Source organism: Pristis pectinata, chromosome 1 (genome assembly GCF_009764475.1).
Source record: "Pristis pectinata isolate sPriPec2 chromosome 1, sPriPec2.1.pri, whole genome shotgun sequence".
Classification (NCBI taxonomy): domain Eukaryota; kingdom Metazoa; phylum Chordata; class Chondrichthyes; order Rhinopristiformes; family Pristidae; genus Pristis; species Pristis pectinata.
This window is the reverse complement of record NC_067405.1, coordinates 79909293-79926025: the sequence shown is the minus strand read 5'-3', so window position 1 is coordinate 79926025 and position 16733 is coordinate 79909293. Positions and strand designations below refer to the sequence as shown.

At 43.2% G+C, this 16733-nt stretch overlaps 1 protein-coding gene across 3 annotated transcripts in view; it reads right to left on the bottom strand.

Annotated features, from left to right (window-relative positions):
• Positions 1-16733, bottom strand: part of mcm3ap (minichromosome maintenance complex component 3 associated protein) — a 78490-nt gene that overhangs the window by 58405 nt on the left and 3352 nt on the right. For all 3 annotated transcript variants that reach the window (XM_052018624.1, XM_052018639.1, XM_052018631.1), the window contains exons 2-7: positions 15628-15851; positions 14647-14728; positions 13877-14021; positions 9078-9280; positions 5052-5191; positions 477-674 (exon numbers count right to left, since the gene is read on the bottom strand). In XM_052018624.1, coding sequence (XP_051874584.1) covers positions 477-674; positions 5052-5191; positions 9078-9280; positions 13877-14021; positions 14647-14728; positions 15628-15851 — 992 coding nt within the window. The remainder of the gene's footprint in view (positions 1-476; positions 675-5051; positions 5192-9077; positions 9281-13876; positions 14022-14646; positions 14729-15627; positions 15852-16733) is intronic.

The following is a 16733-nucleotide window of genomic DNA, read 5'->3' as shown; positions in this document are numbered from 1 at the left end:
TCTCTCTTCTCTCCTCTTCCATCGGGTAGAAGATACAGGAGCCTGACTTAAGGACAGCTTCTACCCCACTGTGATAAAACTATTGAACGGTTCCCTCATACAATGAGATGGACTATGACTTCACGATCTACCTTGTTGTGACCTCGCATCTTATTGCACTGCACTTTCTCTGTAGCTGTGACACATTACTCTGTACTGTTATTGTTTTTACCTGTACTACATCAATGCACTCAGTACTAATTCAATGTAACTGCACTGTGTAATGAATTGACCTGTATGATCGGTATGCAAGACAAGTTTTTTCCACTGTACCTCGGTACAAGTGACAATAATAAACCAATACCAAATGATACTAGCTTAGATAGGCATCTTGGTTGGCATGGTCGCGTTAGACCAAAGGGCCTGTTCCCGTGCCTTATTAATTTACGACCAATTCCACACATACACAAGGTAATACCAGGCCATTATTAACTCACCTTTCTCACTCCACGAGTTCGATTCCACAAAAAGTCATACCATTCCCGGTAATTGCCTTCACCCAGATCCATGATCTGAGTCACTAAATAATCCATTGTTAATTTCAACACGGAGGCAGGGCGAAGTTCATGGGGTAAAGGTTCTTCCTGATCTGCTGATGACCTGCTATATTCCTTGACTGCAGCTTCATGGTTAACCTGTGGTGTGACAAGCATATCAATTAGGACTAAATATCAATGAGTCTTTCTAACCCCGGCAATGTTGGAAGCTTGATGGTTTACTAGCATTATTTGTTATTAGCAGACAAATTCGACTCGACATTGTAAGATTTGTTGTGCCATTGGTAACTTGGATTATTGTGTTCAAACAACTAATACTGTGATTCTATGCAGCAAAGCTACCTGGGACGCAGGCAAATCATTGCACAACCATTTAGATCCTTTATTAACAAGGGATACTGAAACTCCAGAAACACTGATGTAACCCATGGATCCTTTTAAACAAAACTGCTTAAAAACTCAACCGAATAACAATGGAAAATACAACAGAAAAGAGCATAAGAAAATAGGAATATGAATGGGCTAATCAACCTCTCAAATCTTATGCCATTCAGTGACATCAAATGTTGCTAATTTCCAGCTCTCACCCCCATACTAAATCACTTTCCCACCCTCTCCCCATACTCCGACACCCCCTGCAATTCAAGTACCTGTAAACACTCACACTGAGTACATTCAATGGCTGCCTCCTCAATTCTCTGGGGTAGAGAATTCCAAAGAGTCACAATTTTCAGAAAAACTTTCTCCTCACCTCAGTCTTAAATGGTGCTACTCCGTATCATGAAATTATGCCTCCTAATTCTAGCTACTCCATTTAGGGGGAACCACCTCTTAGCATCCACCTTGTCAATCTCCCTCAGGATCATACATACTTCAATAGGGTCACCTCTCATTTTCCTAAACTCAAGCAACGATAGACACAACCTGCTCAACCTTTTGTCACACATCAACCCCTTCATCCCACAAATCAATCTGGTGAATCTTCTTTGCACTACAAGTATACGCTCCCTTAAATGTGCAGACCAAAACTATACACAGTACTCCAGATGCTATCTCACCCACGGCCTGGAAAGTTACATCTAACCTTCCCAACTTTTATACCACTTCCACGCCCCCCCCCCCCCCCCCCCACAATAAAGGCCAAGACCAAAGTTCTGTATTAAGTATGTGTTGTACCTGCAAGCCACACCTTTGTTTTGTGTACTGGGACTCCCAGATCCTCCTGTGCTGCAAGTTTTTGTTGTATCCTTCCATTTAAATAATAAATAAATTTTTTGTTGTATTTCAAAGTGAAGAACCTCACAGTTTCCCCTCAAAAAACATTACCTGGGCAACTTCCCACATCATCAGTGTTGAAACTGCACTGGAACAGCATGGCTAGAGGCACAGCTAGTTCTTGAGCGTGGGCCACAGACACTACAGGCAGGATGTTGTCTACCCTCAAAGCCTTATCTGCATTCAGTGCTCTCAGATGTTTCTCGACATCATGTGGAGTGAATCCAATTGGCCAAATACCAGCTTCCATGATGGTGGAGCCAAGATGAACCATCTATTCAGCACTTCTGGTTGAACATGACTGTGTTTAGTTTAAACTCTAGTGCTCAACTGTTGGGCACCACCATCCAAGGATAGTGATTTTCCTGAGGATACCATCACCTCCTGTTAGGTATTAGACTGTCCACCACCATTCACGACTAGACAAGGGTAGACTGCAGATCCTTGACCTGATCTACTGGTTGAGATTGCTCATCTCTGCTTATTGCATGCTGCATTTACATGTAGTCCTGTATTATGGTCTTATCAGCATTGCTAGCTACACCTGATGCTGCTCCTGGCAAGCCCTTCAGCAATCCTTTCCATTTTCCCCCCACCGATGCTGCTCAACCCACTGAGTTCCTCCAGCAGATTGTTTGTTGCTCTAGATTCCACCATCTGCATTCTTGTGTATCCCTTCATTAATCCTATCAAAAAATCAAGGGCATCAGTTTTGGGTAAGGGACAGGAGATTTAAAGGGGATCTAAAGTGAATGTTTTTTTACCCAGAGGTGGTTGGAATCTAGAACACACTGCGTGAGTGGGTGGTGGAGAGAGGTACTATCACAACATTTAAGTATCGGATGATCGCTTGATTTGCCAAAGCACAGAAAGCAATGGAGCAAGTGTTGGTAAATGGGATTAGCATGAACAAGGTGAACGAAGGTCTTATTTCTGTGCTGTTTGTCTGTAACGACCCTGTTCTTGAACAGGGTTGATCATTGGTCTGACAGTAATGGTAAAGTGAGCGATATGCCAGCCCATGAAATTATGGTGCTGTTGGTCCACAGTACCTCGTGGACGCCCAGTTGGAGCTACAGACACAAGAGATGGCAGATGCTGGTACCTGGAACATCAAACAATCTGCCAGGGAGCGAGAAAGCGTGTGTAATTCTCAATGTCCTGATGCAGGGTTTTGACCCAAAATGTCAGCGATTCCTTTCCTCATACAGATGCTGTTTGACCAACTGAGTTCCTCCAGCAGATCATATGTTGCCCCAGTTGCAACATATGTATCTGTCTTGGTGGGACTACTGGGGTGATGCCAAGTTGGTTCATCCTTCATGTTGGTTCACTACCTGCCATAGACAGTCTGGCAACCATGCCCTTTAGAACTAAGTCAATTCAATTCATGATGGTGCAATCAAGCCATTCTTGTAGACACTAAAGTACTCAACCCAGCTACTCCTGCCGCTTTCAGAGCATCTTCCAAGTGTTGTTCAACATGAAAGAACACTGATTCATCAGCTGAGTAAGTGATAATCAGGAGGAGCTTCCTTGCACGTGTCTGACCTGATATCATGAGACCTCATGGGGTCTGCAGTCAATACTGAGAGGTCCAAAGGATGCGCCCTCCAGACTTTATCACCACCTCCAGTTTGATAAACAGGTAGTATCTACCATGTTATCTTTAAAGGTATGTTTTTGTGAGAACAATATCAGGCTAGTCTGTAGGACAATTCTTCCAACTGAGGCACCAAGACTCCAGATGTTTGCAAGGAGGACATTGCAAGGTTGATTGGACTGGGAGCATCTAGTTTGATGCTGGATGATCTGTCCAGTTTTATTCTCTCTCTGTTCAGACATGGCAGTAATAGTAAAACTGAATGGCTTGCTGGGTCACTTCAGAAGATGTTTAAGAGTTAACCACATTTTTCAACCTGCAATCACCTGTGTTTTTTTTCTGGTCAACATTTTTGTTTTCCATGTTATAGATCAGTAACTGAATTTAAATTCCACATTGAATATGATGGGATTTTAAAACTGGATTTTTTGTATGGAAACTTAGCCGCTGTGTCAACACAGCACATAAACTTAATTTTTCTTTAGCAAGCTATTTTTCCATGCACAAGTACATCTCCCCATTCATTATTTTAGCAATAATTCATTTATAGCAATTATACCTAACGTTACACATATACAGTGCAACTGGTAATGGTCATCCTGTTGTTCAGAAATCCTGTTTGTTTGGCATCCAGCTCATTCATTAGTCCAGAAGTAATCCAGGGGTCCAACATGCAAGCAGCCAGAGCAGAGGTCCAGAGTTTAGCTGGGGTACAGGTCTGGACTGTGGGCTGGGTGTACAGCAAGAGCCTAGTTTGGGGTTCAGAACACCAGGGATCAGGAACACTTGCATACTTCCTGTCCCTTTAAACTCACTGGGTTCATTGGAAAATTTATTACAGTCCCGTGTGACATGTAAAAAAAGTGAAATAAAAGTGTTTGGATAGTAATAGGAATAACATCCAATAATCTGGATAAGCTGCAGGTCCAGTTCTACCAGAGTCCCAAGGCTGCCGGATTATCAGAGTGCTACTGTATAGTTACACTTAATTGTCACTGCACCTGATAGAACACTTAATAATGTTTCTCTTTGATTTTATATCAACCTCCTGCTTCTACAGAAACCCCAATTTGAAACACATACTCAGAGAATTGACTCTGCAGAACTAACATTATGACCAGCACATTATCAAGTGATAACACCCCTTGGACTGTATGAGTCAACATGCATTTCCCGAAGTGAACAAACTATCTTATGGTCAGTTGAAAAGCAAACAAAAAGCCAGATGCTGGAAGTCAGAAATAAAAACAGAAAATGCTCGAAACACTCAGCATGTCACATGGCAACTTAGTTCAACAATATAGTGGCCAAAATATCCAAAATGGATCTCTGGAAAGGCAAACGCTAACAGTGACAATTACAACAGAATAAGTATAATTATCTTATTTCATGAAAGTTAGATCGCCTGTAACAAAAGGGAACTTCAACAAGAGTTTTGAGATTCTGAAACTCTTAAAAGGAATGAGATGAACTGATGCTCACTTCTACAGTTTGTCAGAACACCCTAAGTTAGACAAAATTAGTAGCCAGTTGGGGTAAGAAGCAAACACTGTCCAAATGAACAATCTGTATATTAAACAAACTTCAGAATGATCCACAGGTACATGGAATAAGCAAATGGAGAGTTTAAAGCTGACCTTGTCAGTGCCAGGTATGATTTCAAAAGGACTGAGCTGGTATCTTGTCTCCCTCATGTAACGCTCCTTCTCTGGGCACATGTCCATACAGGTCCCCACCACAGCTTTAGCCTTTTCCAGATCAGTTCTTTTCACTCGGGCTGTAGAGAAATGTAGTGATGCATCTCAACATTTTTAAAGAGTAGTGAAGTCCAAGCAATCAGCTCATTTTGTTTTGTGCCTCACTCCAGCTGTGATCCTTCAGAAGTACAGCACCATCCAACAGACCACACAAATCTTTCTTCAACATTCTGACATTCTTTGATCTACATCTGATGCAATTTAAATGGCTCTTTCTAAGTTTTTCTTTAGATTATGGCAAGATCAACATTTACTGCCCATCCCCAATTAATTCTGAGCTGGTTGTGGTGAGCCACCCTCTTGAACTGCTGCCGTTCATGTACTCCTGCAAAGCTGCTGGATACAGTCAACATAAAGGATCAGTGAGGCAAGTGAATGAGGTATGGAACATAAAGAGGAAATTGCAGGTACTGGTGATAACACACTAACGCTGACCTGGTCCTTCAATCAGGACGAGAGGTTGCAGGTAGAGGAGATACAGCTGAAGAAGTCATGGTGCATTGCTGCTGCACATTTACAGATAGCATACATTACAGCCAGGATTCGTCAATAATGGAGGGAGAAAACAATAAAGATGGTGGATAGGGCACCAGTCACACAGACTGCCTTACCGCAGCTCCAAACCCTGTGTATATTCATCCTCCACCACCAATCCCTACCCACCCCTGGTCTCTCATGCCACCCCCTATCCCTTGCACTCCCCCAAGCCCTCCTCTTCCCCTCCCCTAAGCCCTCCAACCCACTGCCTTCCTCTGACCCCAGCCATGTCTTCTTACAGTCTGTGTCTACACTAGCTGCTTTGTCTGGACAACACCTTTTTGAGCATTGGAAGTGGGTTCATTCTGTCAAGTAGAGAGAACACTGCCTTGGGCTTTGTAGTTGGTGGAAAGGGCAAATAAGACAGGATAACTGGGGACAAGAGATTCTGCAGATGCTGGAATCTGAAGCAACACACAGAAAATGCTGGAGGAACTCAGCAGGTCAGGCAGCATCCATGGAGGGAAATAGTTGATGTTTCAGGTCGAGACCCTTCATCAGGACTGGAGAGGAAGAGGGCAGAAAAAGCCACAATAAAAAGGTGGGGGGGGGGGGGGGGGTGGGGAAGAGGGGGAGGAGATAGGCAGGTTATAGGTGAGTCCAGGTGAGGGGGAGGGGAATGAAAGGGAGTGATGCAAGAAGCTGGGAGGTGATAGGTGGAAGAGGCAAAGGGCTAGAGAAGAAGGAATCCAGTACAAGAGGACAATAGACCATGGAATAAAGGGAAGGAGGTGGGGAACCAGAGGGAGGTGATAGGTAGGTCATGAGGGTGGGGGAAGGAAAGATAAGGGGTGAGGGGGCCATGGGAATGAGTGAAAACAGAAGGGGGGGAGGGCACTTATGCCTGCAACCACCACCCTCGTGGCACTTATCCCCGCAGCTGTGCAAACTGTTACACCTGCCCCTATACCTCCTCCCTCACCACCACTCAGGGCCCTAGACAGCCCTTCTAGGTGAGGCAGCTCTCCACTTGTGAATCTGAGGGTGTCATTTGTTGCATCCAGTGCTCCCTCCTCTACAGATTGGGTGACTGCATCGTCAAGCACCTTCGCTCCGTTCGCCGCAACAGCCAGGATATCCCGGTGGCCACCCACTTCAATTCCACTTCCCATAATGACATATCTTAACATGGCCTCCTCTACTGCCACCTTGAGGCCAGACACAGGGTGAAAGAGCAACACTTCATATTCCATCTTGGTGGTAGTCTCCAACCTGACGACATCAATTTCTCCAACTTCTGGTACACCTTCCCTTCTGTTTTTCCCCTTGCCTCCCCCCCTTGTTTTCCCTCATTCCCATTGCGCCCTTGTGCCTTCTCTTTCCCCTCCCCCAGCCTCACGACCTGCCCATCGCCTCCCACTGGTTTCCCCACCTCTTTCCCTTTATTCTATGGTCTAATGTCCTCTCCTATCTGATTCCTTCTTCTCTAGCCCTTTGCCTCTTCACCTATCACCTCCCAGTTTCTCACATCACTCCCTTTCATCCCCCCTCCTCCCACCTACCTTCCGTCTCTCACCCGCCAGTTTGTGCTCCTCCCCCTCCCCCCTATCATTTTATTCTGGCTTCTGTCCTCTCCCTCTCCAGTCCTAATGAAGGGTCTCGACCCAAAACGTCGACTGTTTATTTCCCTCCATAGATGCTGCCTGACCTGCTGAGTTCCTCCAGCATTTTGTGTGCATTGCGTAAGCCAGGATAACTGCTCTCTCAGCCAGTGTTTATGTTGCTGGCCGAGTTACGTTTCTACAAAATAGTGACCTCTTGGGTGTTGATGGTGGGGGATTCCACAATAGCAATGGGGTTAAATATCAAAGGGACATGAGTGGACACACTCTCCTATTGGTGAGAGTCATTGCTTAGTATGTGTGGTACCAATGCTACTTGTCACTTATCAGCCCATGAGTGAATTTCATTGAAGTCTTTGCTGCATTTAGAGGCATGGACTGCTTCATTATCAACAAACATTCCTATTTCTGTCCCTAAAATGATGGAAAAGTTATTGATAAGGCAGCTAAAGATCAGTGGGCCTTGTACATTATCTCAAGGAACAGCCACTGTGAAACTTTGGTACTGAGATAACCATACGAAACAATAAAAGATGAAGCAGAAGTAGGCCATGTGGCCTCTCAAGCCAACTTCGTGTTCCTTATTCATACATTCCCATCAACTCCCTGCAACCTCCCAGATTCTACTACTCGATTACATGCTGTGGAGAAATACAGAGTGGCCAATTAACCCACCAACTTGCATGTACTTGGGTCATGGATGGAAACTCATGCAGTTACAGGAAGGACATGCAAACTCCACAATGACAGCATCAGGAGTCGGGAATGAAACCTGGATCGCTTGAACTGCAAGGCTGCAGCTCTACTAGCTATGTCTCTCTGCCACTTGAAAGCACTTTAATCGACACCTCCACCTCTTTAATGAGTATTTCGAGCTGACTGAAGAGGCAGCGACTGTCCAAGTTAAATTTGCCCTGCTTTTTATGAATAAAACATGCTCAGGCAACGCTCCACTGCCAGTATTGTAGCCATGCTTGATCAGAGGCACAGCTCTTTCAGAAGCACAGGATTTCAACCATAATCTGTGCTGCATCTACTGCATGTAGTCATTTCTTGATTACTTGAAATTAAGTAAATCATCTGAAGGCTGGCTTCCATTATGATGGTGCTCTCTGGAAGAAGAAAGATCAGCTGAGCACTTCTAGCCAATGGTGTTTGCAAATGCCTCAGGCATGTCTTTTGCACTTGCATTGCAAGTTCATTGAGAATGGGGAGACTGCTGAAAAGGATGGAGACCTTCACTGAAAGATCAGATGCTCAAGCAGTTACTTCATTTAGTTGGAAAACATACCAGCAGAACACCATGACAACATCCCACTAGTTTGGTGACAACGTGTGAAATATACATGCAGCTTTAACTTTCCCCATAAAATCTAGGTGTACATAATAATGGTTCAAATAAAAAGCAAACCTGGTAATGATTTAACTCACCAGCATTTGCTGAAGCAGCTCCCAAATGCTCCACAACAAATCTGGGAATATGGCCCTCCTTTCCCCAAAATACCCTTACTTCCACCATTCCTTCTATGGTACTAAGAAAAATACACGGTTACTTTCACTGCTGTTGAGATCAGAATTTAGTTTCACTCACTGTGAAAGAGGGAACATGAAAGGATGCAAAAAATCAGGCTGGTAACAAATTGCATTCATGGGACAATGAAACGAGTAAGAGAGAAGTAGGTAAGTCAGAGAAATGGAGAAAAGAAAGGAGGAAATAGGGTACGGGAAGAAAAGAGATCGGAAGGATTCATGGTCAACAGGTGCATGGTCTAGCTATTGGACAAATCTTTTTAAACCAACAAATTACCTTGTCTCATTAACTTGTCTCGTTGGTCAAGTACCCGATATTTCTCCTCTGGATTAACAGCCACTGTGCCGATCAGATGACTGAGAGAAGAAGGTAGAGTCCCTATACGCTCAGATATCATCACCGGATCTTCCATCTCTGGCGAATGTTGAGGTTCACTCTCTGGTTTTTGGCTCTTTGAAGATGCATTCTTGACTGGCGACCTACAGAACAAATAGAGTTAATGAAATACTGGACTTGTTTTTAAGCCAGTTATTGCCATTATTGTTCACTTTGCCCTGAGAGAATATTGAATTATAGACTGTTGCTTCTCTTAATCTATCACTAATAGATAAAACACTTTGATTCACCTCTGCTTTATGCTGGCAAACTGATAGCATGAGCAAGAAACTATTCTGCCTAACCTCACCCAGCATCAGCCATAATCCACACCTGCATAAATTCACCCAGTGCTTAGGAAGCAGTGTCGAAAGAAGATTTGATTAATTGCTGCAGTAAATCTTGTAGATGATAAATACTGCAGCCATAGTGTGCTGCTTGTAGAGGAATTAAATGTATGAAGTAGTGGATAGGGTGGCAATTAACCATATCTGATGTCAATACTTTTGCTGTCAGTGCACAAATCCTGGAAAGCAGAGAGTATTTCACTGCACTCCTCATTTGTGCCCAGGAGGTAGTGGAAAACTCTGAGAATCAATTTCTAAATCACTAGCTGCAAAACACTGGCACTTATAGCCACAGTATGTTTGCAGTTGAATAGTTAACTCTGTTGTCAATGATAACCCAATCTGCCACTCCCCAGGAAGCTGACCTCAAGAGGGCAGAACAATGATATTTCTGTTGAAAGCGCACAAGATGTCTGAGAAAGAATAGTCATCGTCTCTCATATGGCAATAACTTGGCAAAGTGGTTGTGAATCACTGATTCCACTTCTCAGTTGCACCTTGTGCAACTGATTTTACCAGTTGATTGAATTTAGTAAACGACCTATAGCTCTCATCATCAACAACTGCCCACCGATTGTCACAATGGTAACTGTGAGAGAAAACCCAAAAGGGTTCCAAACAATGACCGCAAAGAAGACAAAGGAGGTTAATCCAAAAGAAAAAAAACCGGTAATTCTTCTTCCAAGAACCTCCAACAACTTACCCAGCCCTTCACTCCCAATTTAGCTACTGGAAAGATAGAATCAATGCAGTGTCCAAAGAGTAACTCCAACAGTGCAGCACCTTAATTAGGGTTAGGAGCTTGAGTGACCTAGAAAGATCACTCAAGCTTCATAAAGTCAAACAACATGGAAACAGGTCTGTCAGCCAACTACATCCACACTATCTATTTATCCTAATCCCACTTTCTAGTACTCAGCCTACTACCTTCTATGCTTTGGCATTTCAAATACTCAGCTAAGTACTTCTTAAATACTGTGGGAGTACCTGCCTCCACCACTCCCTCAGGCAGAGTGTTCCAAATTTACTTCACTACACATTCAATCAACTGGGAATCAACTATTACCACTTACAAGGGAGATCAACTGGTATAGACCCAGATGTTGGGAGTCATCTCTGATGGGAAGACAGGTTGTTGCACGAACTGGAGAATTTCCACCCACCTCATGCTGGACAGCTCCCACACTAGTTTATAGTATCAATGTCTACTCGGAATAAAAGGGCACAACTTGAACAAAAAAAAGTGTTTACTCAAGATCAGTTCATGCAGTGAGCAAGGTATAACAAATGCTCTGTCTTGAGGATTTGCAGAGAGCATGATCTGGACACGCAGCAACTAGACCAGATTATTACTCGGTAATGAGATTTCTATGCTGCAACTGTCATGTAATCCTGACAGTCCTGATGCAGGGTTTTGAGCCAAAACATCAAAACTTCCTATCCCCAATTATGCTGATCAACCCACTAAGTTCCTCCTGCAGATTGTTTGTTGATCCTGTTAGAGTAGTGGTACAATCCCAATCTTTCATTGGTATAGGTCAAATTACATCCCAGTAAATTATACAAGACAAAGAAACTCATTTCGACACGAATGAAAGCTGAAGACACAACTTGGTATAGGTGCTCAGTCGAAATGGCTTGAGTGGAGAGGAGTCAACAAACAAAAGCTGCCTCTACTCTTGAGGTCCTTCCCAGTACAGCTCAAATAACTGGTATGTTGAGAACTCTTTTGAACTGAAACCACTCAGAAAAGAAAAGGTTAACTTTCTGTAATGATGGGCAGCCACAACTGCTCTAACTTGTAGGTGCTTGAAGTGAACAGAAATAATCAAACATTGAAGACGTGCTAGCAGATACTGGCTCGATCTGTGCAAAACTATCTAAAAGCTTCTGAGCCAACATACAAGCATTGAAACCAGAGTCACATGACTGCAGATTTTTCTCTTGTATGTTAGTGAACCAGATGGGACTTGACAAAACTTCAGTAGCTTCATGATACAGGCTTTATATTGAAATTTAATTAAGATTTGTGGTGGTGGGATTTGATCCACTATCTCTTAAAGATCCAGGATACCATCATGTTTGTCAAGCTAACTGCAGATACTGTGGTTCCATACTTAGTTTCACACAGGCAGAGTGTCATTTTATGTCCTTTCATCCCAACATATACAAAATAGCACAGTGAACTACTTGCTGGGCTGCAGCAATGTCGACTTGTATTTTTACAATGATGACATCCAAACCCACCTCTTCATTATCTCCCTTGGCATTTCAATTGCCAACATTGTCAAGCTGCTTACAAATATTGTTTACACTGTAAAGAGCAAAAACAGTATTTCATCCCATTTGTACCCGCGTCATCACAAGGACAACATTTTCACCTCGATAGCATCACACTTTTCACTCCTTTCCTATGCCTGTCACCTCCAGACCTGACAATTACAATACCCTTCAGGCCTGCCTCACATTTTCCACTTTGACACAAAAAACTCTGCAGATGCTGGAATCTGGAGCAATACATAAAAAGTGGAGGAGGAACTCAGCAGGTCAGGCTGCATCCATGGTGGGAAATAAACAGTCGATGTTTCAAGCAGAGACCCTTCATCAGGACTGGAAAGGAAGAGGGCAGAAGCCAGAATAAGATGGTGGGGGGAGGAGTACACACAGGCAGGGCATAGGCAAGTTCAGGTGATAGGGTGAAGGTAGGTGGGTGGGAGAGGGGGAGAAGATGTAGTAAGCTGAGAGTTGATCGGTAGAAGAGGCAAAGGACTGAAGGAGGAGGAATCTGGTAGGAGAGGGCAGTGAACCATGGAATAAAGGATGGGGGAGGGTAGGATTGGCGATGGGAAGGTCATCAAGGCAGGGGAAGGGAGCCACAAGAATAGGGGAAGACAAAGGAGTGGGGAGGGGAAAAAGAAGAGGTGGGGTTACCAGAAGTTATTGAAATTGATGTTGAGGCCATCAGGTTGGAGACTCCCAAGGCAGAATATGAGGTGTTGTTCCTCCAACCTGTGGCTGGCCTCAGCGTGGCAGTAGAGGAGGCCATGGATAGACATGTCAGTATGGAAGTGGAAATTGAAGTGGGTGGCCACCAGGAGATCCTGGCTGTTGCAGTGGACGGAGCGAAAGTGCTCGACGAAGTGGTCACCCAATCTGTGTCAGGTCTCACCGATGTACAGGAGGCCGCACCGGGAGCACCGGATACAATAAATGACACCTTCGGAGCCGCAGGTGAAGCACTGCTTCACCTGGAAGGATTGTCTGGGACCCTGAATGGAGGTGAGGGAGGTGGTGTAGGGATATGTGTAGCACTTGGTGCATTTGCAGGTGTAAGTGCCAGGGTAGCTATCAGTGGGGAGGGACAAGTGTCCATAAAACTTTGCTCTGTTAGTCATACCCAGTCCCACACCCAACATCACTTTTCCATCATCCCTTCTGACCCTGCCAATCAACACTGTCTTCTGATACCCATTTTAACATGATGTATACCAACTAAAAGTTCCTTCACGGTCTTATCCCTCAGCTCTAAAAACTCCTCCAAAAACCCTCACAATTCCCCACCAAAACACTTGGTTCCCTGATGACTTTATTCACAACACTTCCAAGGATGGCAATAGGAGTCTGGAATCTCTTCACAAGACATCCCCTCCCAAGTTGCAAGTCCACGCACTCTGGAATGGTTTTTCTACAACCAGGGCCTTTTATAATGTAAATAGGTGAAGACAAATGAATTTACTCCTGGAATTTACCCTCTATTGTATTTTGCAAATTTGTAATCTTGATCTTCATGCGCTGGATCTAACATACAACAACTAGATTTTACTCCTGCCCATGCTGGTTTAGCTGACTTCAGACAGGCCAAGTGTTGGAGATCAACAATGGAATCAACAAGTCTGTACTACAGAGAATATAACTTAAAACTATTGCCTCAAATCATTACCCACTTAAAGTGTGCTCATAGGCACAGGCAAGGATCAAAATATATCCAGCTACACTTACTCAAGTGCCCTGCTAACACTCACGTGGGTTCCCACACAAAGAACGGAGGTGATGACGAGAGAGGCAGCCTCAATGGAACGGAACCATGGAACAGAATGATCATACTCACAATACAAAATAGTTGAGAAATAAAGGCGGAAGTAAAAAGCAACATAATAGAAGTGCACTACTCTGGATCAACATTGACTTGTGCCTCCAAATACATGCATATAGGATTGTGCGCTCTGAGCACAAGCTCCAAATCAGACCCAAATCTCCAGCATCACTGATATACTGAAGGAAAAGTCATTTTCTCCTAAGCTTCTACAGTCAATGCCTTCGAAGGTCAATGAGATGAGTGTCAAATTGTGTTACCGGTTTGCCATACTTCCTACAGCAGCAGCTTTTGCAGTAGGATTGTGTAAAGGTGAAAGCTCAGTGTTGGGTTTATCCATGCAAGGCTTCTCTTCATCTCCTTTTGGTTTCTCTTTTTCTTCCCATGAAGATTTTTTTCCAGGACCTGACAAGATGAGAGAAAAGGAAGTTGTGAATTGTTGTGATAATAGTACAATGGCAATGAATAATAGAATTGCCCAATCTTTATTTCACCAAGCCCATGCTTGTACACTGGTAGTGATCATCTGGGAAAGCTGCAATCTCAGCCAAGCCTGCAGTAACGTAATAACCCCACCAACTGCAGAATAAAGCATTGGCAAGGAACATCAATGGAGTCCTTAGAAATAGCAACTAGCCAGAGTTTTTATTTCTTTGCTGGGGTACACGGACGCTTTACCTTCCTAATACTAGTTGGCATCCAAGGAGGGAAGTTAATCAGCATCACATCCAAATAGACCCAAGACCAGAGTACTTGTGGTTCCCTTTTAGTTTATATAAACCTTTAAAAAGCTAGAACTGACCCATTGCTTTCAAAAATTAAAGACATGTCACAATTCATTAAATGGATTACTGATATCCAATTAGGAATAGGATGAGTACACTAAGGATAATAATTGAAAGACTGTAACAAATGCACATTGGTGGTGCCACAAGCTACAGAGTTGTATGAGGAATAAATACATCTCGAATAAAACCAATGTGGAGAATAATGCAAGTAGAGAATAAAACAAGCACTGTCTGTAACTTACTGTTTTTCTTCCTTTGCCAAAATATTTCAATACGTTGCTTGCATAATGTCTTCCCATTCCTCTTTGCAGTGGATGCTGATACCTTTAAGAGAAACATTAATTGTTACACTCTCTTCATTGACCAACACGCATGCCTGAATCTCATCTAGTTTCGAGCATAGGACTGATGCATTCAGTTGCTAATAACTTTTAAAACTTTTTATCCCCTCACAAAAAATGTACAAGTTAGCAAACCAGACCAGGCCCTGGCTCAGCCACAAGTAAAAAGCCTGACAACAGTCATGGTTCATACTTGCACTCTTGACAACCCGGGTGAGAAACAAGACCATTTTAACCATCACAGAGTTTTGAATTGATTGATTAAAGCGGAAAAGAAAGAAGCAATAAAAGGAAAACCTTTAGTTGGAAACCACAAACCAAAAAAAGCACAGAAAATCATTCATCCAATTGCTGTGCCAACTCCTTGAAAGAATTTTCCAAAGTCCTAGTCTCCTGCTCTTGGCATTATTTTCCTTGGAGCAGTTACCCAATTTCTATTTTCATCTTTCACTCATTTGAAGACATACTAATTCATTGTGTTAAAAAAAATTCTCGTTTCTCCACCAATTCTTTTGCAAATTAATCTGTTCTACTAACAACTCCCCAACAGCAGGAAACTTCATCTTTATTTGCTTTATAAAAGGCTTGTAAGAAGAAAGAAGAAAAAGAGGAATACCCTCCTAATAGACTTTTTTTTAAAAAGAAAGATACCTTGTGTGGCAGGACAGATTATTTTGTTTTCAAAGTTTTGTGCCTGTCACAATGAAACAAGCATTAATTGACAGGGACAAAGGAAAAAGCAAAATTGATAGCAACTGAATAAAACAAAAGTAAAATGTGCTGATATTACTTCTGCTACTCTCACATTAACTCTCTGCATTGATTAATAAAATTTTAACATTTTATGTTTATTAATGGAAATGGTAGTCCTTGGGAACTCACATGATTGGCAAAATGAACCACAGCCAGGTTCTTACTGGTTTGGCAATACACTCGCTGCACTTTGCCATACTGAGAGAAGTGCTCCCTAATGATCTCCTTTTTGTTAAGGTCAGCTGGGATGTTTTTACACTGGATGGCAGTGAGTTCTGATAAAGGAGTGCTGGACTGGCTGTCTGTACTATCACCTCGGCGTAGTCTCCGAGAAGCAGTCTTACCAGAAAAATCTGCGAAGGTAAAGATAACAAAAGAGAAATTAATCCACGACATTATAAGCACAACTCAGCAAAACTAAAATGAGAACCTTGAAAGTCACACATAAGCAGCGCTTAATCTCCAAACTATAATCCAGCATCATGAAGACAGTTCACACTGGTGTATTATCAGCAACTTATATGAAGTGAAATTTGTGTTTTGCAGCAGCAGTACTGTGCAAAGACTTAAAAATTTCTATAAATTACGAAATAAATAAATAGTGCAAAGAGGAATAATGAGGTAGTGTTCATGGACGATTCAGAAATCCGATGGCAGAGGGGAAGAGGCTGTTCCTAAATCATTGAGTGTGGGTCTTCAAGCTCCTGTACCTCCTCCCCAATGGTAGTAACAAGAGGGCATGTCCCAGGTGGTGAGGGTCCATAGTGATGGATGCCGCCTTCTTGAAGCGCCACTTCTTGAATATGTCCCTGATGGTGGGAAGCTAAACTTGAAGCTGCTCACCCTTTCCACTGATGGCCCCTCAATGAGGACTGGTGTGTGTTCTCCTGACTTCCCTTTCCTGAAGTCCACAATCAATTCCTTGGTCTTGCTGACGTTGAGTGTGAGGTTCTTGTTGCAACACCACCCAATCAGCTGATCTATCTCACTCCTGTACACCTCCTAGTTGCCATCTGAGATTTTGCCAATAACAGTGGTGTCATCTGTGGTTTTGTAGATGGCGTTTGAGCTGTGCTTAGAAAGAGAGAAAGCCTGGCTGGTACCCTGGTAACTCAAATCTCCTTCCAGAGATAGCACGAGGGCAAGAAAAAAATTCAGGTTTGAACAAACAGACTTGGGATGTGCACACTCTGAGCTTCTTGCAAGGAAGGATTTAGATTCAACTGCAACGACTC